The following is a 27,037-nucleotide window of genomic DNA, read 5'->3' as shown; positions in this document are numbered from 1 at the left end:
TGTCTACTTTGACATTTTTGAAGACCTTTGCTATTGCAAAGATGTGGAAAGGCCTGTTTTGTGCTGTTGGAATAGATCATGATCCTACTCAGTAGCGGCGTTTCATTGACAGTTCTACCAAAAGTCTTAAAGCAATGTTACTTCACAATGGCAACATATACCCATCAATTCCACTTGCTTATTCCTTACAGATGAAAGAAGATTATGAAAACGTCAAGCAACTGCTCATTAAAATAAATTACACTCAGTTTAAGTGGTATGTTTGTGATGACTTTAAAATGTTGGGAGTTTTGCTTGGTCTGCAGGGTGGTTACACAAAATACTCTTGCTTTCTGTGCTTGTGGAATAGTAGAGCTGACGGTGAGCACTATGAGAAAATTAATGGCCGACACGGGAAAAACTAAACCCAGGAATGTACAACGTTATTAGGGAACCTCTTGTAAGCCGGGAAATAGTTTTACTGCCTCCACTTCATATCAAATTAGGTCTGGTAAAACAGTTTGTCAAAGCTTTGGATTTTCAAGGACAAGTTTTTCAAGAAATCCGTTCAATGTTTCCCAGACTATCACTTGCCAAAATAAAAGGAGGAATATTTGTTGGTCCTCAGATAAACACAATGTTAAAGTGTAAAAGCTTGGAAGAAAAAATGAATAAAACAGAAAAAGAAGCGTGGCAAGCATTTCGAGGTGTGGTTGATGGATTTTTGGGAAATAAAAGGGACAAAAATTACAAAGAGTTGGTGGAGAAACTTATCAAAAGTTACCAAAACATGGGTTGTCGCATGTCTGTCAAACTTCATTTTTTATGTTCGCATCTGGATTTTTTTCAAGAAAATCTAGGTGACTTCAGTGAGGAGCACGGTGAGAGACTTCATCAGGATATTGAGCCAATGGAAAAACGATATAAAGGCCGCTGGGATAGTGTAATGATGGGAAACTACATTTGGTCTTTAGTAAGGCAAGACAGGAGTAGTCATAAAAAAAAACTCTCTCAAAAGTACATTTTTGAACGACTCTTACTGTTTGACAAAACTATGTTACATTTATCTTCAAGCCTTCCTTACTAACGTTTTTAAACTTGTTTTTGCGTTTAATAAACCAAACAGAACCTTGATGTGGAGCTAAAATCTACTGCAAGAGTAGAACACGATTTGCTGTACTTACAGCTATATCAAAATTTGAATATCTCAAAAAGTAACGATGGTACGAAAAAACTAACTGGATTTTTGAACTCAGCACACAAAAATACATAAAGGGGCATTAAAAAATGTAGCCAAACAAAAATTGTGTTACGTAGTGCAATCATTGCACTGCTACACATGTCACAATACTGTATAAACTGCAACGAACAAACCAGTTATATGCGGTCAGTAGGAGTGGTGCCATTCCTTTGTGACACAAACATAAATGACAGTTGTAAAAACAATTACCGAAAACCTCGATCAACGAATGTGATGAATTGGTGGCATCGCGAGCGGGCCCAATATATACGTTTGGGGCAATCAGCTACTGAGCATCATGTTACCAAGAATTGAATTTTTTCAACCGTTCTTAATCAAAAGTACATCAGCGAAGTATTTCTTGTTGATTTTAATGACAACTTTGTTTGTCGTAAAATTGCAAGGTTTAAATTAAGTTCAGTCCAGAAAGAAATCTGGAAATGCCCTTTACATGTTCAGTGAAAAAATGTTTTTACTTTTGCTTAAAAACTACAACAAGGTGAACCAGCTATACAAGTTTTCTAAATCTTGCAGGTTTATATGCATCTGATTAACTTTCAAGAAAATGGATTAAGGCAATAAGCTAAAAACATTTTTCGTAACTGGTACACTGACAATTGTGACGTCAATTTCGAAATGCCCTAAGCATTAAAAAATTATATTTAAGCAAATGCAAGCAAAGTGGGATTCGCAGTTACAAACTTTTATCGCCGCAATTGCTAAAGTTATATAATCTCTAACATCTCGTAATAAGGCAACGTTTCATTTTGGTGATACTTTAGAGGCGATTTAAGAGAAACATGAAACTTTTCATTGGCAGTTTTAGATGCAGTTGTCTTTCGTAATGAGTGAGCTGTAGGTTCTGGTTTTGCACTCTTTTTATACAGTACTACTATAAAGTAGTTTAACTTGTATGCAAACTACCTTGAACAAATGCAAATTGCGTCTCTGTAACTTAAAATTTGCTGTTTGGTTTTCTGAATGCAGTTTTCTGAATCTAGTGCAGTTTGATGTGATAAAGTGTTCGTAATTGAATACAACTAGCCCAAAACACCCAATAGAACCCTGACATCTCGACCATTATAGTCTAATATAAGTAAAGTCTGCAAAGAGTTTTAAATTGCAATTGTTAAATCATAAATAAATAATTGCAGCTGCGCCGTTAGCGCCTAAGACTGTCTTCTATAGCCTTTCTAGTGAAGCCAAGTCGAATCGAAAGTACCAACGTTGCATTATAATAATAATAAACATTTTTATAGCGATAAAAATACTGTCAAAGGCGCTTTACAGTCAAAAGATAAAACCTACAAGTAATTTACAAAATACAAAAGACTAAAAGCAGCAAAACATTACAATAAAATTAGGATTTAAAATGCTAAAACACAAAAGCATAGCGGAAAAAATGTTTGTTTAGCCCTTGTTTGAAAGAGATAAGATTTCACGTATCACGCACGTCTTGATGTAGATTGTTTCAGCAGGCTCTGGGAACCGCTACCAAAAACAGAGTTGTCCCCGTGTAAATTGTAAACAAGTAATTTTTTGTTTTTCGGTATGTAATGTGTATAACTGTTTCGACGGTATTTAGTGTTTACTGTTTAGTAATAAAGCAAAACTGATGTTGAGACCAAAAAGACAGTCTCTTAAAAATCTTTTTCCTAAAACTTTTAACATTGATCTTTTTATATAGTTTTTTTATTAATTTGTCATAGATTTTCAGTATTTTTAAAACTGTAAACGTTTTAAGATATATAGAAATGAAGCTAACAATCTTTTTCACACTTTTGAAAATATTCCTTGTTGCATGTTTAGCTTTATCTGAAGGGTTTTTCTTAAAGAACAGAAAAAGTAAGTATATCAGTCTCTAAGTAGCTATAAATTATAACGTATCATGCAAGTGCATGTCTATAGCATATCAAGACATAATGTTTTCTTTAATTACAACAATATAGTAAAATATGCACATTTATAAGTTATACTAATAAATTGACGTTGTACAACAGGAGACTGCACGATCACGCCATTCGGTTCCTGGGGGAAGTGCAAAAGTGTACGAGGGAGTTACTCTCAAACTAGAACCAGGCAACTAACCCAGCCTCGAAATGGCGGAAAACCGTGTCCAAAAAACACCGAACTTTTCCAAACACAAAGTAAAACTTGAACATATTTTTAAAACTGCAGTGTATTAGCCGAGGAGGAATCCTTTGGTTAATCCTATTGTTAAGTGGAGTAAGCATTAGCTAAAAACCAAGAGATCAGCAAATGGATATTATCATCCCAATAAACATGAAAAGTGACACGAAGGAGTGTTTAAATTACCTGGGGGCATCTCTCCGCTTAGTTTACCAAGTAAATGAAGGCGCATGTCACAAGCTTTGGAGCATTAGCTGCACTAGCAAAGTGGTTTCTTAATAATTTGGTTACAATAACAGTGTAATCTACCTAATGAAATAAAATAATGAATCACAAGATTTCAGCTTTTTAACGCATTGATTATAATTGCTGCATTGTGAACCTAACTATGATCTATCAGTTGCTTTGTGGCATACCGCAATACAGCCGGTGAAAAAAATTTTTTCAACGTTTTCATGCTTGACTGAACCAAAATTGGAAATAAAAACTCAAGCTTTAGGCCTCGAAATACAAGCTAGGCCTGCCATGCGTTGGCTACGCCTCTTCTTGGACAAGGACACGGGGAAAGAGTCATGTTTTGATGTCATACTTTGACTGCCGTTCTTTTGTACATTTTGCTTTACTCTCTGTGGAAGGTTTTGAGCCCCCTTTGCGCATGTGCTTTTATGTAAAAAAATGATACATCTATATATAGATACTAAAGATACATCTTGTCGCAGGCTGTTCACCTCCTGTTCCTACTACAGCTGATTTGTTTTTTGAGTCATTTTCCGGGGTGTTTTCTGCGCCATCCAGCGTATCTGTCTCGCCCGGAAATAATAGACAATTACCACCTGGAACTAGGGTTGATGTTGACATATCTGCCTCTGGACAACAATGTTTGGCCATACGTGTCAAGTCACCTAATCACCAGCGATCCAAACGTACATTACGACCATTGGATACAAGTCTTTTACGACCAGTGGATACAAGTCTTTTACGACCAGTGGATACAAGTTTTGCAAGATCATTGGAGACTAGTTCTCTACCACTACAAGAGACCACTGATGAAGAGGCCACTGATGAAGAGATCACTGATGATTGGAAACTAGTAGCGATCGGAGGCTGCGGTGGTTTTGGGAGAAAGAAACGATCCGTGGTTTTGGAAGACACTTTGCAACGTTTGCGACGTCAAACAGTGAGTTATCTCGTTGATTTGCAAATCATAATTAATAGGTGCGGTTTATGTTACCAGAACTTTTGCCAAGTATAATGTCATTTTAGCAAAAATTTTCTCATTCAAGCATATCATTTCAGTTAGAGCTGAGAAGAGATATGATAATATTGATGGACAAAAGTGGTAGCATTGGCAGTCACATGGAAACCGTTAAGGATATTGCAGCTGGGGTTGTGCGAGGTTTGTATCGAAATTAATTATTCATATACACTGTGCGTCAATCGTTGATTCAATTCAATTAATTTTAGCTATTTGCAATGGCATTGGAGTACATTTGGATCGAACAAGAATTGCTGTCGCGACGTTTGAAAACACTTACCAAGTCCATTTCAATTTCAACCAATTCGATGGCAGCCCGGGAAGAGGGCAAATAAATCTTGAAAGCGAAATTAAAAATCTAAGGTAAGTACATAGGCCTTCATCAATATACGTAAGAAAGCCGATATACCAGTTTAAATTTAGTAGTAGCTGAAAACCAAACATATCAAGTGAATATAACAGTTGAACGTATTTATGACAAAGCCATAAAGAATATTTGACGTTGTTGTAACCTTTTGTCGGCTATGTACCCGTACCTCACGGAGCAGTAGAGTGGCGGGTCGATGTCCTATAGGCTATCGGTTCGGTGTTCACTGAAATCACAGCACGGCTGTATCTTTGCAAAGCATACCTAAAGACAGGCATAAAAAATGGTTTCACTTCGCTTTCCGCTCACTTAAATTAAATCTTCAATAAGCAGGTTTTAATCCGGATAAGAAGAAAATAACCTTCATCTTTGTTAAATTAACACCATCAAAATTTGCCAATCAAAACATGATTGAACTTTTTTCATAATAAACCTGTAACCATGTATCCTTAAGGGACTGTAGGCCCATCCGGAGCCTTATCTTAAACAATGCAAAGTAACATATTTGAATTTGCTACTAAACAAGCCCGGTCACCTCGCTGAGTTTTTGTATCCGCCGAGATGTAGGATAAAAGAACTTAATGCAGTATTTTGAGCAAATTCTCCTATCTGGAATTCTCACACCAAATGCTTCAACTTTTAAACAACTTTTTTCCTTACATTTTTCAAAAAAATCAGCCAAAAATCCTTAATTTTGAACCAACACAAAATGTCAAATTTATCCTGAACCTACACTCAGCAAACGCCATAACAACAACAAACCATCACAAATTAAGGTCACATGCGCACTGGACCGGAACCATTTATACGTTTTCCATAGTGACGTCTTGCATAAGACCTTCGTCACAATCGCCGTGTTGCTGTTTCAAAACAGCTCAAAATGGTACTACAGACCCTTAAGAGAGAGGAGTACTGGCTTAAAAATAATGTATAAGTTTATGAACGTAAAACAAAAATATTCCTCACAAAGCATTGTCAAAATAGGATCCGAGCTTGGGGAGGAACTCACATGGTTGATGCAATGAACAAAGCCTTGTTGACATTTAAAGACACAAGTCGTGGAGCCCGACATGGAAATTCAGACGTAAAAAAGCTGCTGATGTTAATCACTGACGGGTAAGAATAAATACGATTAATACTTTTGTTTATATAACAGCTTCAAGTATGTGCTTGATGGTATCAAATCATTACAGCAATAACAAGTTCTATTTTGTGATGAAATTACTGTACAATGTGGTTTATTGTTTTTGATTTTTCGAATGGCAATCCTACTTCAATTACTAAATCTGGCCATGAGATACCAACAAAACGTTCAGAGGTTTTATATTGAAGATTTTGTAACCTGCTGGTTAACTATAATTATTACATGACTAACAGCTTCAACAAAGTTTAACACACCGTTAGAAAACTTGTAAGCCTTGAATTTATGAGAAGTAAGTTAGGTAACAAATTGGCATAATAGTGTTATGATATCTATGGTTTACACACTAACACACTTCTAAAATATGGCACTAATTCGTGAAGCAAGTTATGGAAAAGTTTAAATTTTTTAAAGCTTTTCTCGAGAAACTTGCGGATTTCATTGTCGAATAAGTATACATTATAGTTAATAAATTAGCGGGAAGCGTAAAGCCATATAAAGAGCCATAATGTACCAAGGAACGTTAAGTAATATCATCTCAAAACGAATTGTCCAAGTTTAAATTTGGCCATAACATAACTACATTTAACTGCAAGGTGCGCAAATGGCCCTGGTGATTTGAAGAGAGTACGAGATAAGTACGTGAGTGAAGACATTGAAATTATGGTTATATTCCTGAATGATGATCAAGATTGCAAAAGCATAATCAAGGTGTGAGATGTTTGAAATAAGTTATTTCTATAAACTTAATCTGATGTGAGCATAAGTTTTATTTGTACATTTTATAATAAAACTTAATTAAAAATTTTTTATTGCGATTTTGTTAAATTTTAACGTTAAATTATTTTCTGTTTGTTCACTTTCTTGTTGTTAATTTAAACCGCTTTATGTGTGGTGATTGTAGGACTTGGATACGGGACACCGCTGTTTTGAGCAGTTTTTTCTTAACTCTTGGCAAGAAGGAGAAGAGTTTGTTAGAGACCTTTATAACCATGTTCGTGATGAATCTTGTCCAATTCCTACGTGGGGCGAACTCTTGAACTCGTGTTAAATCATAATTATCAAACTATTAAACCATGAACCGGTGCAAATTTGTATTGAGTTATTGCTATGTTTTAGGCCACTTTTACACACCACTTGGACTCAATATGTTTCTCGACAGCACACCAGACACAGTTTTTAACCTTCACCAAATGCGTCTAAAACTTGCTGTTATTCTGATGCGGTGTCCTATGGTTGTGTTTTTTCAGTATGCTTACATTTACAACAATTCTGTGATATCGTTTATGATATTTCAACACTGCAATCATAAAAATATTTTTCTTTCGGAGTTTGCTAAACGGTTTAGAACTTACAAGTGATATTGTTTTGATTTTGAACTATTTTTGAGATACATTACACTCAGAAAATGCGTCTTTCTATGTGGATGTAACCAATTATCTGCATTTCACAATATCACAAAATTGCTTTTAATTCTTTACTTTTACTTTAAGCTCTTTCAAATAAAATGTTTATTACAGCTTGATAAATACAATGATACGTAGCACATAGCTGGTGACTTTTCTTGTATGTACCTTTGACGTAGTTGTTGTATGATTTGAAACAGTTTGTCATAATATCAAACTACCGAGTTAACTGTTAGTTTGCAAACGTCAAAATTTAGTTGAGATCAGATATCATTTGTAGGTAATAGCCTATACGTTTTCCGACAGTCAGTATAAGCAAAAAAGTTAATTTTTTGACAATTCAAACAAAACATCGATACCATGGAACACATTTATTCGGGGAGGGGTTTTTCCTTATTCCAGCGCAAGAATAATTCAAACCGGGTAATAAAAATGTAGCCTATGGGTAATCGTAGTCCTTATTCGTAATAGATTGCAATTGTCAATCGTAAGCGTTTTATTGGTAACTGAATTTGATTCGAATAAATTTAGAATACGAATTTAATACTCGGTTGATTATTTGGTTGTTTTGGCATCAAAGGCATGGTAAACGATTGTATATTTGTTTGCAGGGTACCGAAGCGAAAAATAATCGATTTATTTGTAATAAGTTTGCTGTTAAATCAATTTGTAATCCATTTCCCAGCCATATGTAACGATTAACTTTTATCCCAGGTAGATTTGAATTTAATCGTAACTATATGGCCAACAATAAATATTTGCTTTCCAACATTCCGACAGACTGTACTGTCAATCAAGCATCATATACTGTAGCGAACAATGTCATTGACGCTTCATAATAATGTAAATGTAAAACAACGTGCACTGCAAAAATATGAATTGTAATTGCAAAACTATTAGGCAGGTTTCGGTTGATAGATCTTTACCTACATTCTACAATAATTTTAAATTGTTACACAGAGTTCTCTAGGTGTGATATATGTATAACCTGTCGTAGTTAAAGTACAGTTAATACATTTCATTTTATTTCGAAGATAATGTAGCAATTTTAGGTGTTGTTTTGGAGTTAAATATACCACTTGTCCGATTAGTTATTGGATTTTGACGTCCTAGAAGTAATCACCTAAGCTTTAGAATAGCGGTTCCTAAACTTTTCTAAAAATTTTGCCTGGCGAACCCTTTGCAATTATTTTGATATTTCGTGGCCCTGTAAAAATCAAAGAATGGATCCTTTGAGATTATTTTGATATTTCGTGGCCCTATATAAAAATCAAAGAATGGTATAGGAAAATTGTAAAAACCACACAAATGAAAGAAAAAGCAAAAACTATCAAATACGATAAGCGTTTAACCCTTTGCGGTCCACCTACATCCCTGGGATGATAAACAAAATTATGTAATGCTGTCCACCTACATCCCTAGGATGACTTTTGTGTACAGCGGTTTTTACGGGTCTACCTACATTCTAAGAATGTTACAACATTTATTATCGATTTTGGAACACAGTAGATGGTATTTATTAGGGTTTTACCCTGACTTTTGTTAAGTTGAAGTGAATTTGGAACTGGAAACCAGTTAGTAAAACTGGGCTAGGCAAGGGCATTTCTTGCACTCAGCTATAATGAATTTTGCTTGTTATTGTATTTTATTACTACCTTACAGACGAGAGTTGTAGTAAATAGTATTGGATTGTTTATAGTAAAATGGCTGCTAGAAGGTTTAGTGCTAATGATGTACTTGAAATGCTTGATTCTGAAGATGAAAATAATTCAGACATGGAGGTTGATGAAGAGAGTGATTTTTCTGATTCAGATATGGAAATGAGTTATGATGGGAGCTCTGATCCTGATGAGCACTCAGACAGTGATGGATCTACCTCTAATGATGTTGTAGACTCTAATGGATGGAGAGTATGGCATGATAATGACAGTGATTTTCCTCATCACCCATTTACAGCTACTGATGTGGGACCAAACTTGGAAAAGATCCCAGAAACAGAATTGGAATATTTTCAAAATTTTATGTCGGATGAAATATTTATGGAAATTTTGGTGGCAACAAATGCATATGCAACAATACGACTACAGAAAAAAAGATTTGTAAAGACTTCTGTATGGTATGGTTGGCAAGATTTAACTTTGCCTGAATTAAAGAAAATTTGTCGCGTCAAGATCTGCCGTTTACATCGAGGATCGTGATGCATTTAGTTGGCAAGCTGCTGTCAAAAGTCAGAGCAAGTGGTTATCATATATATACAGACCGGTTTTATACAAGCTACACTCTAGCAAAAGAACTGCTTCAGAATAAAATCCACCTTACTGGAACTATCCAGAAGAATAGGGTTGGACTACCCACTGAAGTAAAGCGTTTGCGATTGAAAAATTTACAGTTGAAAGCATACCGTCATCCAGAAAATATTCTAACACTTGGATGGCAAGATAGACGCTTGATACTGATGCTCAGCACCTGGCACAATGTGGACACTGCACCCCACAGTCGTTGGCGAAATGGGAGGCAGGAAGATGTAGAGAAACCTGATGTAATCCGTGATTACACAGCTAACATGGGCGCAGTTGATCGTTCTGATCATTACTGCGCATCATACTCCTTCACACGAAAAACGCTGCGGTGGTGGAGAAAGCTATTTTTCTGGTTGGTTGAAGTATGCATGGTTAACTCATTCTTGGTTTACAAGGAGATGCAACACCTTAGAGATTCAAGACAACTACAATATAGAAACAAGGTGATTGTGCAACTAATAGGAGACGTCCGCAACAGGAAACCGAAACGAGGAAGGCCAAGTGAAAGCGATTCTGCTGAGCGCCTCAACAAATCACCACATTTCATCAAAAAAGGAGCAAGAGGTCACACAAAGAATTGCATGGTTTGCAACACCAAAGAACAAAGGAAAACCACCTTATTCTTTTGTGAAACATGCCAAAGAAAACCTGGTCTTCATCCAGGAGAATGCTTCAAAAAATATCACACCCAAGTCACCTACAAAGACTGACCAAAGTCCAGGCGTCATACAGGAGTTCACCAGAAAATTTCAACAGTGTGATAAGAGTGTGTTAATTTTACTTGTAAACAAACTGCATTTGTGTTTCAATAAACGTCAGTACTGTTTGAAATATGTGATACCTTTTGTCTAGAAAATACATGATGCAAAAAATTGAAAAAAATGCAAAAAACTGCGAAAAATAGCACTTTTAAAAACGCTAAAAAAAAAAAAACTAAAAAAAATTTCGCCAAAAAAATTTCACATCCGTACTCTACACATGAAAAACTACCCAAAAATGCAATAAAAAAAAATTGGACCTAGACTGACCGAAACGGTAAAAATAAATTGGACCGCAAAGGGTTAATGGGATGGGTGCACTTGTTTTGGTGCAATTAACTCATCAATGTTTGGTTTGGTTTTTTGTCGTGTACTATATCCTCCCTCTGAAACTGCTTTAAAGCTTTAAAGACTAATTCTCATTGCGGACCCTCTGAAACTTCTTTACGGACCCCAATTGATCCGCGGAATCCAGTTTGGGAACCGCTGCTCTAGAAGGTGTATGAAAATTAATCGATTTATTCATCAAAACACACCAAAATCTTAGAAAAATTTATTAATTTTATTGAATAATCCCGGGTTTTGAAGTAATTATTCATCTTATTCGTCACAATAACCTAAAAAAGCTGATTGAAAATCAGTATTGAAAATAAATTGAAAATAAAATTATTGAAATTAACGTTTACTGGATTACTTATTCAATCACTTTGTAGACGTTATCGCTCCAACCTTATCAAGTTACCACGAACAAGCTAGTTAACTCAATCCCGACAGAATCAAATAGTGTAAAGACTTTCTTCAATCCAAGAAGAAAGATTTCAATACAATTCTGGCATGCAATAAAAACGGATCTATGATAAACTGAACAGAAACCAGCTTAGAAACTGATTGTCAATTTGAAACATAAATAGATATCTTAAAATTATTTTCTTTTTTACCAAAACTTGTCAGATTTCTATTTATTTTCATGTGACTAAGTGACCCAGTATGAAAATAGTTCACTAAATTGAAAAATTACGTAAAATGTAATGGAAAATATTTCAATTTGTTTTAACTGTAGCATAGCGAACGCTATAATAATACTGCAGTATTTAGAAAAACTCAATCAGTTTCAATTATTTAGCGTTCAACATCTATTGTTTCTCTTGGGCTAAGTTTACTAGTATTTGATCTTGTTGATTTGAGTTGTATGATCTATAGCATACGGTTGTTTGGTATTGACAAGCAAGTCTGCGGCTATAAAGAACAAGCAGGCGCAGGGTTGGTTCATTTCTGTAACGAATTTGACAAAAAGTGATATTCTATGCTTGAAACTAACGAATCGTTACCAAGAAAAGTTCGTTATACAACGTTAAAATTCTTAAAATTTATCGAATATTAAAAGATAAAATTAGCGTTTTGTAAACCTAGTCCATATATCATGCACGAGGTACGAGCTTTGCTGTAGCCTAATTAGTAATTAGAAGTGACTATTTCACCGGCGTTGGGTGAGAAAAACGCAATGCGGTGGCGTAATGGTTAACGACCAGACTGGATGAGGACGCAGGAAGCATGGCAAGAGCAAACCTGAGATTTTTTGGTCGAAACGGCATTGCATACCGGGAGAAGATTGATATCTCTAATAAACACTTCTTCTTTCTCGGTTTTCCATTATAAAAGGCCGCACCTGCACTACCACAAACCCCGCGAAGCACACTGGCTGCTTCCTTGCACTAGTTGCACAGTTTGATGAAAACTTTGCCACTGTTCTGTGCACACACGATTTTTTGTGATGGTTCAGTTCAGTTGGCCTGCACATAAATGGCATCAATAATTTCGTTCCACTTTTTATCCTCCATATTTCTCACTTTCTTTAGACTGCATGCTGCTGTTAAAAGATCGTAATTTTGAGGTTGCTCATTATCGTTTCTTATTAACTTATAGGCCATTATGTTAGTCTAAATTTTCTATGGAAAGACTAACTTCGGCTTTTACATTATTTATTTGCTCTGTGTTAAGTTCCTTGTTAACTTAGCTTATATGTTGTTACATCATAAGGTAAACTAAACCTAAATCTTTCTTCTAAATAATCTAAATATAAGTTCAAAGCATGTCAGTTTGCGTTAATGGCGCTTACTGCAACCACTTGGAATGTAAAATGCAGCTTAGCCCTTCTAAAGTTACATTCATAATATCGCTGTTTCTAGTAGACAAATTGTTAGTGATTAATATAGCCTATGGGTTTAAAAATTCAATATTTAGGTTAAGCAAAATACTAGTATTTGCATTACGGTATATCTGAGTACTGGATAATCAGTGTTCCAGGAGAAAAAACAGCTCAACAAGCATGGGATCGACTAAACAAGGCAACGTCTGGACAAGGAGCGAATAATGTCCTTTCTCATAATTATAAATTTCATATTCCTGAATTAAAAGTCGGAACTTTGGATTCATTAATTGGACTTTCAAACGATCTCGGAAAGATTGATACATTTGCAGAAACTGTGTGCAAGAAAGTTGCTAATTACATGGGTGATGTACTTGAAGATCAGCGTGATAGGCTTTCTTCTCTGTTAAAAGCTGGTGATATGACGCTAACAAATTACTTGCACCATTTCCAGTGGAATTTAGCAAAGTATCCTGTTAAACAATCTCTTAGCAACTTATGCGACATCATTTCCAAAAGTCTCACTCAGGTTGATGGTGATTTGCGAACAAAATCACAGTCATACAACAACATAAAAACAAGCAAGCGGCTATTCTGCTGCATACGAAAATCACTTGTATGCGCGTCACCTGCGACAACCGTATTACATCATTAACGTTTGAATGTAGCAATTAGACGGTTCGTGGACATAAGTTTGTTTTTCAGGGATTTCCTTGAAAGCTTGACCATGCCTATTACATTTCACGAGCAGTTTGATAAAGATCATTCATGCCAAACTTTTCCAGTCGCCTATTATACATTAATCATGTATGTCTGTCACAGGATTACTTTCCTGGTTTCAGCGCAAGAAACATTGTTATAATCAACGCACGATTTTAGGAATCGAGTCGACGTTTTTGCAACAGATTTCGCTGAAATGTTACAAAAGGTATTTTTCATCAAGGCAACCGTGAAACGTCCAGCGCCAAACATTCTATTTGGAATTTCAGACTAATAACAATCAGGTTGATTTGGATCAAATGAAATTTAATCTTTACTTGTCATGATATGTACCTAATTAATGATGTTTCAACAAAAAAATACAGAAAGAGTTAAAAGCAATGTTTTACAAAGACAAACACAACAAGCTGAAAAACATTCAATTTGTCTTTTGTAATCACTTAGAGAATGGTAAAAAGGTTTTCGTAAGTCGGCAGCTTATGAAATTTGTAGCATTGGTAACTGCCAATAAAGTCTTTTTTCAGCACTGCGCTTTCACATCGATCAACGACCGTGGATATCTTATTTGAATATGTGATGATCTTTTTGCGAAAATTATTTGCTGTATAATTTTTTTCGAAGGAAATGTGGCCTTTCGAAAACAGAAATTATTTCTGCGCTATACCTTGTCACCAATTATACTGTTGACTCATTTCTTTCAGTAGAAGTACGAGTAAATCACGTGCCACGCGTGCAAGAAAATAATACTAAGCAACACTTTGGTTTGAAGCCATGACCAATAGGTGGTATGTACCGTAACTTTACGGGTGCAAGAGATTGGGCTTTCGGATTTTTAATGTTTATAACAATCTTAATTTATTCAGTTACGAAGCTTCACGTTCCTAATTTCTTTCCATGACGCCTAATTGGACATAGGCTAAACTCCTATGATCTACACTTTTGACTTTAGTAGGCTAAGGCGCAACGAAAACAACAGCAGCAGAATGTTATCAAGCCATAACCTTGACCTAGGTCACAATGAAGGCCAAAAACAGAAAATTTTTTGTAAATTTCTTATGCCGATAACCACATTTCATGAATTGAACAATTTACCATGTAAACAACTTCATGTTGAAATTCCTACAATGTCTTGTTAACGCAAAAAGCAGCCCACTTACAATTTTGTTATTTACCAAAAAAAAAAACTTGTGGTAGATATGGGCGGGGTAATTCCATGCAGTAGCTCAGGCAATTTCAGTGTTTCCGACTTCAATTGAAAAGTTTTGGATGTTGTCGTACTGCCAGCCAGCGATGATTTTTGTACCTGAATCAACTGTAAGGATAACGCAAGTTGGCGCTCTAAATATGGTTCACACTTAACTTAAAATCATCAGCGCGCGGCGTTGACTTAAATTTCAAAAGAATCCATCTGATTCCTTAATAGATTATTGCTAATTACTGTAAACTATAATCCTAAAAGCAGGAAAGCGAAACACAATTTCAAATAAGCACAGAAAATGTATTGCGAAACGTATGTTAATAAATTCATCATATAGTCTTATATAATAATAAATTTAAAAATAAAATTAAGATCTTCTAAAATCGTTCACATTGAAATGTAATTAAAAAAGAAAGAAAATAACTTACGAAAGTGGTACTTAAATTCCACAAACTTTGCTTTAAACAATAAAAGATCAGACTTTTTCTCGAATTCGCAAACGACAAATGGGACAAGTCGATGCGTTTTCAGCGCAACCAACACAACAAGCAATATGTCCGCATGGAATAAGCACAACAGTCGCACAACATTGCCATAAACTTTACACATTCTTTCCTCCTGTAAACGACGAATCTCTTGAAGTCCGGATGTTGTAGATAGATTGCTGGATGATGTTGAAGGAGTTGCTTTATTTGTTGCTGATGCTGATCCTTCTTCTTCAGATCTATTGGAAGCAGATTCTTCCTCCATCAAAAAAATAGGCTCAACGAGGATTTCAAGCCTTGAAAATCCATTACCAGTGGCTTCGTATTTCCTGTAGAAAGATCGGTTTTCAAATTAATTAATAAATTTAATGTAATAAAAATTAAAAAAAAATAGGACGACTTTCTTGACAAAAACATAAAACAGTTACAAAATTTCACCTTTTGAAAGCAGTTTTTATCATTCTCTCATCGAAACCCATTAATTTTGCTTGTTCCACCAACTCAGATGAAGACATCTCCTCATCTACTTTCCTCTCTAGGGATCTTACCTCTTCTCCTGGATCGATGATTTCAGGACCACTATTTCGATGTCCGTTATGTAAACTAAATAAGTAAATAGATTATAAAAAATAACAAACCAAGATTACAATCAAGAAAATGACTTCACGAAGCTTACATTGGTCCTGATTGAACATTCCTGAGTTGTATTGGATTTGCTGGATTCCGAATTATCGGTCTTCTTAGATTAGGGAATCGAGAAACGATTCAATGAACATAATCAGGACCTTTTTGTTGAAGAATGAACTCGCACCTGCGGACAAAAGATAGAAGTTTGTTAAACATAGAAATCATAAAAAGCCAAATCTGAGAAATCCTTTCATTGAGACGCAAAATTTAACTTACATTGGAAACCACTTGGCGTGCTCTTCCCATGGATCGTCATCTCTCTCCCAATTTTGTAATCCTCCGTTGCAATACCAACATTTCGCTCGATCTCTTACACCTGGAGAATATTTGACTTTGTAATAATAGAACTTACCACATTTTTTTTATGTGTCATGCATGAGACCTAAGCTTGAAAATATGAGCCATTACTTTATCAGATCCACTAACCCAAGTAATACATTCCTGCGTTTGCAATTTGTCTGGGAGTTGCGCGAATCCTATGAGCAGGCCACGACGATGAGTGATCAAGGAAAGTTTGAAGATGAGATTTCTCGCTCTTCATGTGGGGATTCACCGGATTCGAACATGGAAACAAGTTCATGTTCCCCAAATTAGCTGCAAGATTTCTACGTGAGTTCGCCATGGTTGACGCAACCACACTAGGTGGAGGGGTGGAGCACGAAGAATTTCTAAATGTAGCTGTTTGAAACACTGTTATCGGCGTAGCGTTTAGTGAATTTGATGTGATGCCAATGCCATTTGTAATGACTTTTCCTGCTGTGATTGGTCTTCTTTGATCTTCTGAAGCCTGTGGATTCCCGGATGTTGGAGTTCGTGTTGCTGATCTTGTCGCGTATCGATAGCCATGGGATGGCGTAAGCTCGAATTGACGAATAATGGAATCTAGAATTTACCAATATTTACAATGCAGTTGATGTAACGTCATATGAACAGGCAATCGCTAATCACCCACGTAATTCGGTCTATTATGACAGCATAAACGGTAGTAACTTATAGTAAGGCAAATTAACGTGGCGCTTAATGATACTACAAAATGAATCAAGAATTAGTTCGTTAATTAACGCTTTTGAGACGTATTAAGCATCGATCCATCTTTACGTTTTGTTGGTATTATAGATAATATATTTTAGATTGATTCAATACTTATCTTTTTTTTCTTACAAACACAATTTAAATCTTCGCCGTAACTAACCGATTGGTTTGTTTCTTGTATCCGTTCCGTTGATGATGTCACAATTAGATCTATGCCATCGGAGTAACTTCGTGTCATCTTCGACTTCTGGAATTAAGGAACTGGAATTAAGTTGAGATTTATTTTATTATGGTGTTCTTGAACGTAAATTTATTCACGCAACTTGTTTTAACGTATTGGTTTGATTAGAAATTAAGTCCGGTATTTTACGTATCCAAGTCTCTAGTTAAATAATTTTTTTACAGTATTATTTTAAAAGAACAAGAACTTACTTGAAGCACTTGGTCTTTAAAACCAGTGAAATAAAAACCAGAAGAAGCCAACTTTCGAACATCGACCTGAACTTCTCGGGGTAATAGTTTGAAAGTTGAAAGGCGATAGGTCTCGCGTGCTGGATCACCTGCAGTAACAGAAATAGGATTGTGACGTAATCAAAACCTACGTTTCTCTGGAACTTGGTTCTCAAACATGATTTTCCAACCTACCGGGTGGAATGTAATGACTTCGTTGTCCTGGTGGGTCTCTAACTTGTCTCAACAACCTCCCACTACTTTCTAGATCTGGGAAATCCGCGGTAAGGTGATCCGTTTGCATTTAATAAAGAGATAACTTAAATTACTACTATCTCGATAAACGATGAAACTTAATCGCAATGGAATACAAAAAGTTCGTTGCTTCTTGATTATTCTCACCACCATATCTCCACAAATAATATACAAACGAACCAATGCATATAATTGGATACAGGTTCTCTTACATACAATCTTACAATCTTACTTTACATACATACTTTACGTTTTTTTACATACAATCGTCTAAGCATTCATCTTATCACGATTCCAACTAAGGTAAAGTATCACAAGAGTCATCTAACTTCACTATAAATTACTAATACTTGAATTTGCTGCGATCAGCACACTTCGCTATGGAAAGGAATCCCTTGTTATTATTCTTTTTGCACTGGTTTGGCATTGGCAAGTAATTACTTTTTTCATGCTGTGTTTCAGCACTGACTTGAACCGCAATAATAATCCTTTCGAAGCGCTTTGGCAATAGCTATTGCTCCTTTCCCTTCATAAAGACTAGTCTAATTGTCTTCGCTTCATCCCTCTAGATTCTAGAATATACGTGTCAAACTCCCGGCCCGCTTTACAATAAAACTTGGCCCGCAATGCTATTTTATACATTGAACTATTTCCGGCCCGCGAGATCATTGTACAGTATAACTTACTTTTTTCAAGCAAGAAACAATATTATAACAAATCGCACAATACAGCAGCACAGCAGTTGCCTCATCATACGATAGAATAAATCGATTTATTTTAACGCTTGTAATCTGGGCTGCTTTTTCTTTATTGTTTGTTAATTCTTTAATGATTTTGCAAGGAGATGAATGAAACATAATGATGTAAGAGAAGAATAATCAAAAATAGCCCAATCAAAAATCGTCAATAACATCAAAAATTTTGTGTTTTTTCGCTGCCTGTTCCAATTTATGTACTCGTGTCACGAAACGTTCAATCAAGTTTTATCCTTACGGCCCGCGGCATTAAATAAGTTTTGTGTTTTGGCCCCTGGTTCGATTGAGTTTGACACCCCTGGACTCTAGAATCTAGAATCATGTGCTGAAACTATACGTACAAAACACCATATTCAACAAATACTACGCTATTAAGGTTTCTTTTCAGGATCGTAATTACACTATCTACTCTATATCAACTACTGTTACATTTTGTTTTTCTTTATTTTTTTCACCTTGGTACAGGTCAACTTCTAATTTTCACCACAAATTATCAGGATTTCGACATCTCTGGTTGCCTTTAGTTTTCGCAAACAACCCGATTTGTTTTGGAAAACCCGACATTTCTAGCTACCTTTAGTTTTCGCAAACAATTCGATTTGTTTTGGAAAACCCGACATTTCTAGCTACCTTTAGTTTTCGCAAACAACTCGATTTGTTTTAGAAAACCCGACATTTCTAGTTACCTTTCTTGTACGAACTCATGTTTCTCCTCCATGGCTGAATGCTAAACCACAAGTTTTAAACTAATTTCAGGAAACCAAACCTTTGAAATGTCAATTATAGTTTTAATGAAAATATTTTTCTGTTTTTTTGTTATCTATACTTTTAAAATACCAGCCGTTGGCTCATTATGTCGTTTTTAACGTTAATGGAAAGGTCAATGGAAATCCAGTGGTTTTCTGAACTAATATATTAGTCGTTTGCTAAAGATTTCATGGCTTGCGTAAAACTTGCTTACAAGCTTATGAAACAAACCTTTAAGCCAAAAATTACCCTGACGTCGGACAAATCTTTCCAAATTTTTACAAGGATGAATATTCGCCTCATACATCTTCTGATTGTCGCGCAGTAGATTGAAAACGCTATAAAGATCACTTGTTGTTTTGAAAATGAACTCTGTTTGACATACAGGGAGTTCATGAAGTTTTCAGACAATTTCAAAAATGATGAATATTGATTGTCTGAAAACTCTGTGAACATCCTGTACATTCCGATAAAAATCACTGCACTGCTACGCATGTCACAATACAGTATAAACTGCAACGAACAAACAGTTCATTTGCGGTCAAAAAGGACGGTTGTAATAAAAATTACCGAAAACCTCGACCAATGAATGTGATAACTTGGTGGCACCGCGAGCGGCAACGCAAGGTAAACTCAATCTGACACCTCGGGCCCAAGATATACGTTTAGCACTTTAGGGTAATCAGCTACTGAGCATTATGTTACCAAGAATTGAATTTTCTCAACCGTTCTTAATCAAAAGTACATCAGCGAAGTATATCTTGTTTATTTTAATGACAACTTTGTTTGTCGTAAAATTGCAAGCTTTAAATTAAGTTCAGTCCAGAAAGAAATCTGGAAATGCCCTTTACATGTTTAGTGAAAAAAATGTTTTTACTTTTGCTTAAAAACTACAATAAGGTAAAACAGCTATACAAGTTTTCTAAACCTTGCAGTTTTATATGCATCTGATTAACTTTCAAGAAAATGGATTTGGGCAATAAAGCTAAAAACACTTTTCGTAACTGGTGGGCTGACCATAGTGACGTCAATTTCGAAATGCCCTAAGCATTAAAAAGTTGTATTTAAGCAAAAGCAAGCAAAGCGTGATTCGCAGTTACAAACTTTAATGGCCGCCATTGCTAAAGTTATATAATCCCTAACATCTCGTAATAAGACAATGTTTTATACAGGTGATACTTTAGAGGCGATATAAAATAAACATGAAACTTTTCATTGGCAGTTTTAGATGCAGTTGTCTTTCGTAATGAGTGAGCTGTAGGTTCTGGTTTTGCACTCTTTTTATACAGTACTTATGCTATAAAGTAGTTTAATTTGTATGCAAACTACCTTTAAGAAATTTAAATTGCGTCCCTGTAACTTAAAAATTGCTGCTTGGTTTTCTAATGATTTTCTGTTAACAAACAAAGAGCTTTTTATGAATATTGTGTTATATCTGTTAGTTTGTATAGGTAGTGCAGTTTGATGTGATAAAGTGTTCGTAATTGAATACAACTAGCCCAAAACACCGAATAAAACCCTGACATCTCGACCATTACAATCTAATATAAGTAACGTCTGCAAAGAGTTTTAAATTGCAATTGTTAAATCATAAATAAATAATTGCAGCTGCGCCGTTAGCACCTAAGACTGTCTTCTATAGCCTTTCTAGTGAAGCCAAGCCGAATCAAAAGCACCAACGTTGCATAATAATAGTGATAATAATAAACATTTTTATAGCGATGAAAATACTCTCAAAGTTGCTTTACAGTCAACAGATAAAACCTACAAGTAATTTACAAAATACAAAAGACTAAAAGCAGCAAAACATTACAATAAAATTAGGATTTAAAATGCTAAAACACAAAAGCATAGCGGAAAAAATGTTTGTTTAGCCCTTGTTTGAAAGAGATAAGATTTCACGTATCACGCACGTCTTGATGTAGAATGTAGATTGTTTCAGCAGGCTCTGGGAACCGCTACCAAAAACAGAGTTGTCCCCGTGTAAATTGTAAACAAGTAATTTTTTGTTTTTCGGTATGTAATGTGTATAACTGTTTCGACGGTATTTAGTGTTTACTGTTTAGTAATAAAGCAAAACTGATGTTGAGACCAAAAAGACAGTCTCTTAAAAATCTTTTTCCTAAAACTTTTAACATTGATCTTTTTATATAGTTTTTTTATTAATTTGTCATAGATTTTCAGTATTTTTAAAACTGTAAACGTTTTAAGATATATAGAAATGAAGCTAACAATCTTTTTCACACTTTTGAAAATATTCCTTGTTGCATGTTTAGCTTTATCTGAAGGATTTTTCTTAAAGAACAGAAAACGTAAGTATATCAGTCTCTAAGTGGCTATAAATTATAACGTATCATGCAAGTGCATGTCTATAGCATATCAAGACATAATGTTTTCTTTAATTACAACAATATAGTAAAATATGCACATTTATAAGTTATACTAATAAATTGACGTTGTACAACAGGAGACTGCACGATCACGCCATTCGGTTCCTGGGGGAAGTGCAAAAGTGTACGAGGGAGTTACTCTCAAACTAGAACCAGGCAACTAACCCAGCCTCGTAATGGCGGAAAACCGTGTCCAGAAAACACAGAAATTTTCCAAACACAAAGTAAAGCTTGAACATATTTTTAAAACTGCAGTGTATTAGCCGAGGAGGAATCCTTTGGTTAATCCTATTGTTAAGTGGAGTAAGCATTAGCTAAAAACCAAGAGATCAGCAAATGGATATTATCATCCCAATAAACATGAAAAGTGACACGAAGGAGTGTTTAAATTACCTGGGGGCATCTCTCCGCTTAGTTTACCAAGTAAATGAAGGCACATGCCACAAGCTTTGGAGTATTAGCTGCACTAGCAAAGTGGTTTCTTAATAATTTGGTTACAATAACAGTGTAATCTACCTAATGAAATAAAATAATGAATCACAAGATTTCAACTTTTTAATGCATTGATAATTGCTGCATAGTGAACCTAACTATGATCTATCAGTTGCTTTGTGGCGTACCGCAATACAGTTGGTGAAAAAATTTTTTTCAACTTTTTCATGCTTGACTGAACCAAAACTCGAAATAAAAACTCAAGCTTTAGGCCTCGAAATACAAGCTAGGCCTGCCGTGCGTTGGCTACGCCTCTTCTTGGACAAGGACACGGGGAAAAAGTCATGTTTTGATGTCATACTTTGACTGCCGTTCTTTTGTACATTTTGCTTTACTCTCTGTGGAAGGTTTTGACCCCCTTTGCGCATGTGCTTTTGTGTAAAAAAATGATACATTTATATATAGATACTAAAGATACATCTTGTCGCAGGCTGCTCACCTCCTGTTCCCACTACAGCTGATTTGTTTTATGAGTCATTTTCCGGGGTGTTTTCTGCGCCATCCAGCGCATCTGTCTCGCCCGGAAAAAATAGACAATTACCACCTGGAACTAGGGTTGATGTTGACATATCTGCCTCTGGACAACAATGTTTGGCCATACGTGTCAAGTCACCTAATCACCAGCGATCCAAACGTACATTACGACCAGTGGATACAAGTTTTTCAAGATCATTGGAGACTAGTTCTCTACCACTACAAGAGGCCACTGATGAAGATTGGAAACTGGTAGCGTTCGGAGGCTGCGGTGGTTTTGGGAGAAAGAAAAGATCCGTGGTTTTGGAAGACACTTTGCAACGTTTGCGACGTCAAACAGTGAGTTATCTCGTTGATTTGCAAATCAAAATTAATAGGTGCGGTTTATTTTACCGGAACTTTTGCCAATTATAATGTCATTATAACAAAAAGTTTCTCATTCAAGCATATCATTTCAGTTAGAACTGAGAAGAGATATGATAATATTGATGGACAAAAGTGGTAGCATTGGCAGTCACATGGAAACCGTTAAGGATATTGCAGCTGCGGTTGTGCGAGGTTTGTATCGAAATTAATTATACATATACACTGTGCGTCAATCGTTGATTCAATTCAATTAATTTTAGCTATTTGCAATGGCATTGGAGTACATTTGGATCGAACAAGAATTGCTGTCGCGACGTTTGAAAACACTTACCAAGTCCATTTCAATTTCAACCAATTCGATGGCAGCCCGGGAAGAGGGCAAATAAATCTTGAAAGCGAAATTCAAAATCTACGGTAAGTACATAGGCCTTCATCAATATACGTAAGAAAGCCGATATACCAGTTTAAATTTAGTAGAAGCTGAAAACCAAACATATCAAGTGAATATAACAGTTGAACGCATTTATGACAAAGTCATAAAGAATATTTGACGTTGTTGTAACCTTTTGTCGGCTATGTACCCGCACCTCACGGAGCAGTAGAGTGGCGGGTCGATGTCCTATAAGCTGTCTGTTCGATGTTCACTGAAATCACATTCAAGTGGGTGAGAAGCGAAGTGAGGCCATTTTTCATGCCCGTCTTTAGGTATGCTTTGCAAAGATACAGATATACAGATACAGATCTTTGCAAAGCATACCTAAAGACGGGCATGAAAAATGGCCTCACTTCGCTTCTCACCCACTTGAAATAAATCTTCAATAAGCAGGTTTTAATCCGGATAAGAAGAAAATAACCTTTATCTTTGTTAAATCAACACCATGAAAATTTGCAAGTCAAAACATGATTGAACTTTTTTCATAATAGACCTGTAACCACGTATCCTTAAGAGAGAGGAGTACTGGCTTAAAAATAATGTATAAGCTTATGAACGTAAAACAAAAATATTCCACTCAAAGCATTGTCAAAATAGGATCCGAGCTTCCGGAGGAACTAACATGGTTGATGCAATGAACAAAGCCTTGTTGACGTTTAAAGACACAAGTCGTGGAGCCCGACATGGAAGTTCAGACGTAAAAAAGCTGCTGATGTTAATCACTGACGGGTAAGAATAAATACAATTAATACTTTAGTTTTTATAACAGCTTCAAGTATGAGCTTGATGGTTGCAAATCATTACATCAATAACAAGTTCTATTTTGTGATGAAATTACTGTACAATGTGGTTTATTGGTTTTAATTTTTTGAATAGCGATCCTATTTTAATTACTAAATCTGGCCATGAGATACCAACAAAACGCTCAGAGGTTTTATATTGAACATTTTGTAACCTGCTGGTTAACTATAACTATTACATGACTAACAGCTTCAATAAAGTTTAACACACCGTTAGAAAACTTGTAAGCCTTGAATTTATGAGAAGTAAGTTAGGTAACAAATTGGTATAATAGTGTTATGATATCTGTGGTTTACACACTAACACACTTCTAAAATATGGCATTAATTCGTGAAGCAAGTTATGGAAAAGTTTAAATTTTTTAAAGCTTTTCTCGAGAAACTTGCGGATTTCATTGTCGAATAAGTATACATTATATATTATATTAACTATAGTTAATAAATTAGCGGTAAGCGTAAGGCCGTACAAAGAGCCTTAATGTACCAAGGAACGTTTAGTAATATCATCTCAAAACGCATTTTTCAAGTTTAAATTTGGCCATAACATAACTACATTTAACTGCAAGGTGTGCAAATGGCCCTGGTGATTTGAAAAGAGTACGAGATAAGTACGTGAGTGAAGACATTGAAATTATGGTTATATTCCTGGATAATTATCAAGGTTGCAAAAGCAAAATCAAGGTGTGGGATGTTTGAAATAAGTTATTTCTATAAACTTAATCTGATGTGGGCATAGGTTTTATTTGTAGATTTTATAATAAAACTTAATTAAAATTTTTTTATTGCAATTTTGTTTAATTTTAACGTTAAATTATTTTCTGTTTGTTCACTTTCTTGTTGTTAATTTAAACCGCTTTATGTGTGGTGATTGTAGGACTTGGATACGGGACACCGCTGTTTTGAGCAGTTTTTTCTTAATTCTTGGCAAGAAGGAGAAGAGTTTGTTAGAGACCTTTATAACCATGTTCGTGATGAATCTTGTCCAATTCCTACGTGGGGCGAACTCTTGAACTCGTGTTAAATCATAATTATCAAACTATTAAACCATGAACCGGTGCAAATTTGTATTGAGTTATTGCTATGTTTTAGGCCACTTTTACACACCACTTGGGCTCAATATGTTTATCGACAGCACACCAGACACAGTTTTTAACCTTCACCAAATGCGTCTAAAACTTGCTGTTATTCTGATGCGGTGTCCTATGGTTGTGTTTTTTCAGTATGCTTACATTTACAACAATTCTGTGATATCGTTTATGATGTTTCAACACTGCAATCATAAAAATATTTTTTTTTCGGAGTTTGCTAAACGGTTTAGAACTTACAAGTGATATTGTTTTGATTTTGAACTATTTTTGAGATACATTACACTCAGAAAATGCGTCTTTCTATGTGGATGTAACCAATTATCTGCATTTCACAATATCACAAAATTGCTTTTAATTCTTTACTTTTACTTTAAGCTCTTTCAAATAAAATGTTTATTACAGCTTGATAAATACAATGATATGTAGCACATAGCTGGTGACTTTTCTTGTATGTACCTTTGACGTAGTTGTTGTATGATTTGAAACAGTTTGTCATAATATCAAACTACCGAGTTAACTGTTAGTTTGCAAACGTCAAAATTTAGTTGAGATCAGATATCATTTGTAGGTAATAGCCTATACGTTTTCCGACAGTCAGTATAAGCAAAAAAGTTAATTTTTTGACAATTCAAACAAAACATCGATACCATGGAACACATTTATTCGGGGAGGGGTTTTTCCTTATTCCAGCGCAAGAATAATTCAAACCGGGTAATAAAAATGTATGCGTAATCGTAATCCTTATTCGTAATAGATTGCAATTGTCAATCGTAAGCGTTTTATTGCTAACTGAATTTGATTCGAATAAATTTAGAATACGAATTTAATACTCGGTTGATTATTTGGTTGTTTTGGCATCAAAGGCATGGTAAACGATTGTATATTTGTTTTGCAGGGTACCGAAGCGAAAAATAATCGATTTATTTGTAATAAGTTTGCTGTTAAATCAATTTGTAATCCATTTCCCAGCCATATGTAACGATTAACTTTTATCCCAGGTAGATTTGAATTTAATCGTAACTATATGGCCAACAATAAATATTTGCTTTCCAACATTCCAACAGACTGCACTGTCAATCAAGCATCATATATTGTAGCAAACAATGTCATTGACGCTTCATAATAATGTAAATGTAAAACAACGTGCACGGCAAAAATATGAATTGTAATTGCAAAACTATTAGGCAGGTTTCGGTTGACAGATCTTTACCTACATTCTACAATAATTTTAAATTGCTACACAGAGTTCTCTAGGCGTGATATATGTATAACCTGTCGTAGTTAAAGTACAGTTAATACATTTCATTTTATTACGAAGATAATGTAGCAATTTTAGGTGTTGTTTTGGAGTTAAATATACCACTTGTCCGATTAGTTATTGGATTTTGACGTCCTAGAAGTAATCACCTAAGCTTTAGAATAGCGGTTCCTAAACTTTTCTAAAAATTTTGCCTGGCGAACCCTTTGCAATTATTTTGATATTTCGTGGCCCTGTAAAAATCAAAGAATGAACCATTTGCAATTATTTTGATATTTCGTGGCCCTATAAAAATCACAGAATGGATAGGCCTACTTTGAAATTATTTTGATATTTCGTGGCCCTATATAAAAATCAAAGAATGGTATAGGAAAATTGTAAAAACCACACAAATGAAAGAAAAAGCAAAAACTATCAAATACGATAAGCGTTTAATGGGATGGGTGCACTTGTTTTGCTGCAATTAACTCATCAATGTTTGGTTTGGTTTTCTGTCGTGTACTATATCCTCCCTCTGAAACTGCTTTAAAGCTTTAAAGACTAATTCTCATTGCGGACCCTCTGAAACTTCTTTACGGACCCCAATTGATCCGCGGAATCCAGTTTGGGAACCGCTGCTCTAGAAGGTGAATGAAAATTAATCGATTTATTCATCAAAACACACCAAAATCTTAGAAAAATTGAT

General features: G+C 35.2%; 3 protein-coding genes and 1 pseudogene across 3 annotated transcripts; 3 read left to right on the top strand and 1 right to left on the bottom strand.

The window, feature by feature from the left end:
* The first annotated feature begins 2,883 nt into the window (after window positions 1–2,883).
* Window positions 2,884–7,660, top strand: LOC143451521 (uncharacterized). The gene is made up of 8 exons (XM_076952141.1): window positions 2,884–3,064; window positions 3,220–3,366; window positions 4,069–4,526; window positions 4,646–4,745; window positions 4,814–4,967; window positions 5,956–6,087; window positions 6,709–6,823; window positions 7,017–7,660. The coding sequence occupies exons 1-8, from the start codon at window positions 2,974–2,976 to the stop codon at window positions 7,161–7,163; spliced, it is 1,344 nt and encodes a 447-aa protein (XP_076808256.1). The 5' UTR covers window positions 2,884–2,973; the 3' UTR covers window positions 7,164–7,660.
* Window positions 7,661–12,665: 5,005 nt separating this feature from the next.
* LOC143452987 (V-type proton ATPase subunit C 2 pseudogene) lies at window positions 12,666–13,377 on the top strand (annotated as a pseudogene).
* A 2,211-nt stretch (window positions 13,378–15,588) lies between these two features.
* LOC143453191 (uncharacterized) lies at window positions 15,589–18,113 on the bottom strand. Its single transcript, XM_076954377.1, has 7 exons — window positions 17,490–18,113; window positions 17,277–17,404; window positions 17,005–17,105; window positions 16,239–16,694; window positions 16,029–16,128; window positions 15,802–15,936; window positions 15,589–15,728 (listed from the first exon to the last, which is right to left on the bottom strand). The coding sequence occupies exons 2-6, from the start codon at window positions 17,336–17,338 to the stop codon at window positions 15,891–15,893; spliced, it is 765 nt and encodes a 254-aa protein (XP_076810492.1). The 5' UTR covers window positions 17,339–17,404; window positions 17,490–18,113; the 3' UTR covers window positions 15,589–15,728; window positions 15,802–15,890.
* Window positions 18,114–20,856: 2,743 nt separating this feature from the next.
* On the top strand, window positions 20,857–25,323 carry LOC143451522 (uncharacterized). Its single transcript, XM_076952142.1, has 8 exons — window positions 20,857–21,363; window positions 21,519–21,665; window positions 22,364–22,746; window positions 22,866–22,965; window positions 23,034–23,187; window positions 23,804–23,935; window positions 24,573–24,687; window positions 24,881–25,323. The coding sequence occupies exons 1-8, from the start codon at window positions 21,273–21,275 to the stop codon at window positions 25,025–25,027; spliced, it is 1,269 nt and encodes a 422-aa protein (XP_076808257.1). The 5' UTR covers window positions 20,857–21,272; the 3' UTR covers window positions 25,028–25,323.
* The last annotated feature ends 1,714 nt before the right edge of the window (window positions 25,324–27,037 follow it).

Source organism: Clavelina lepadiformis, chromosome 4, assembly GCF_947623445.1.
Source record: "Clavelina lepadiformis chromosome 4, kaClaLepa1.1, whole genome shotgun sequence".
Classification (NCBI taxonomy): domain Eukaryota; kingdom Metazoa; phylum Chordata; class Ascidiacea; order Aplousobranchia; family Clavelinidae; genus Clavelina; species Clavelina lepadiformis.
This window is presented reverse-complemented; position numbering and strand designations above follow the sequence as displayed.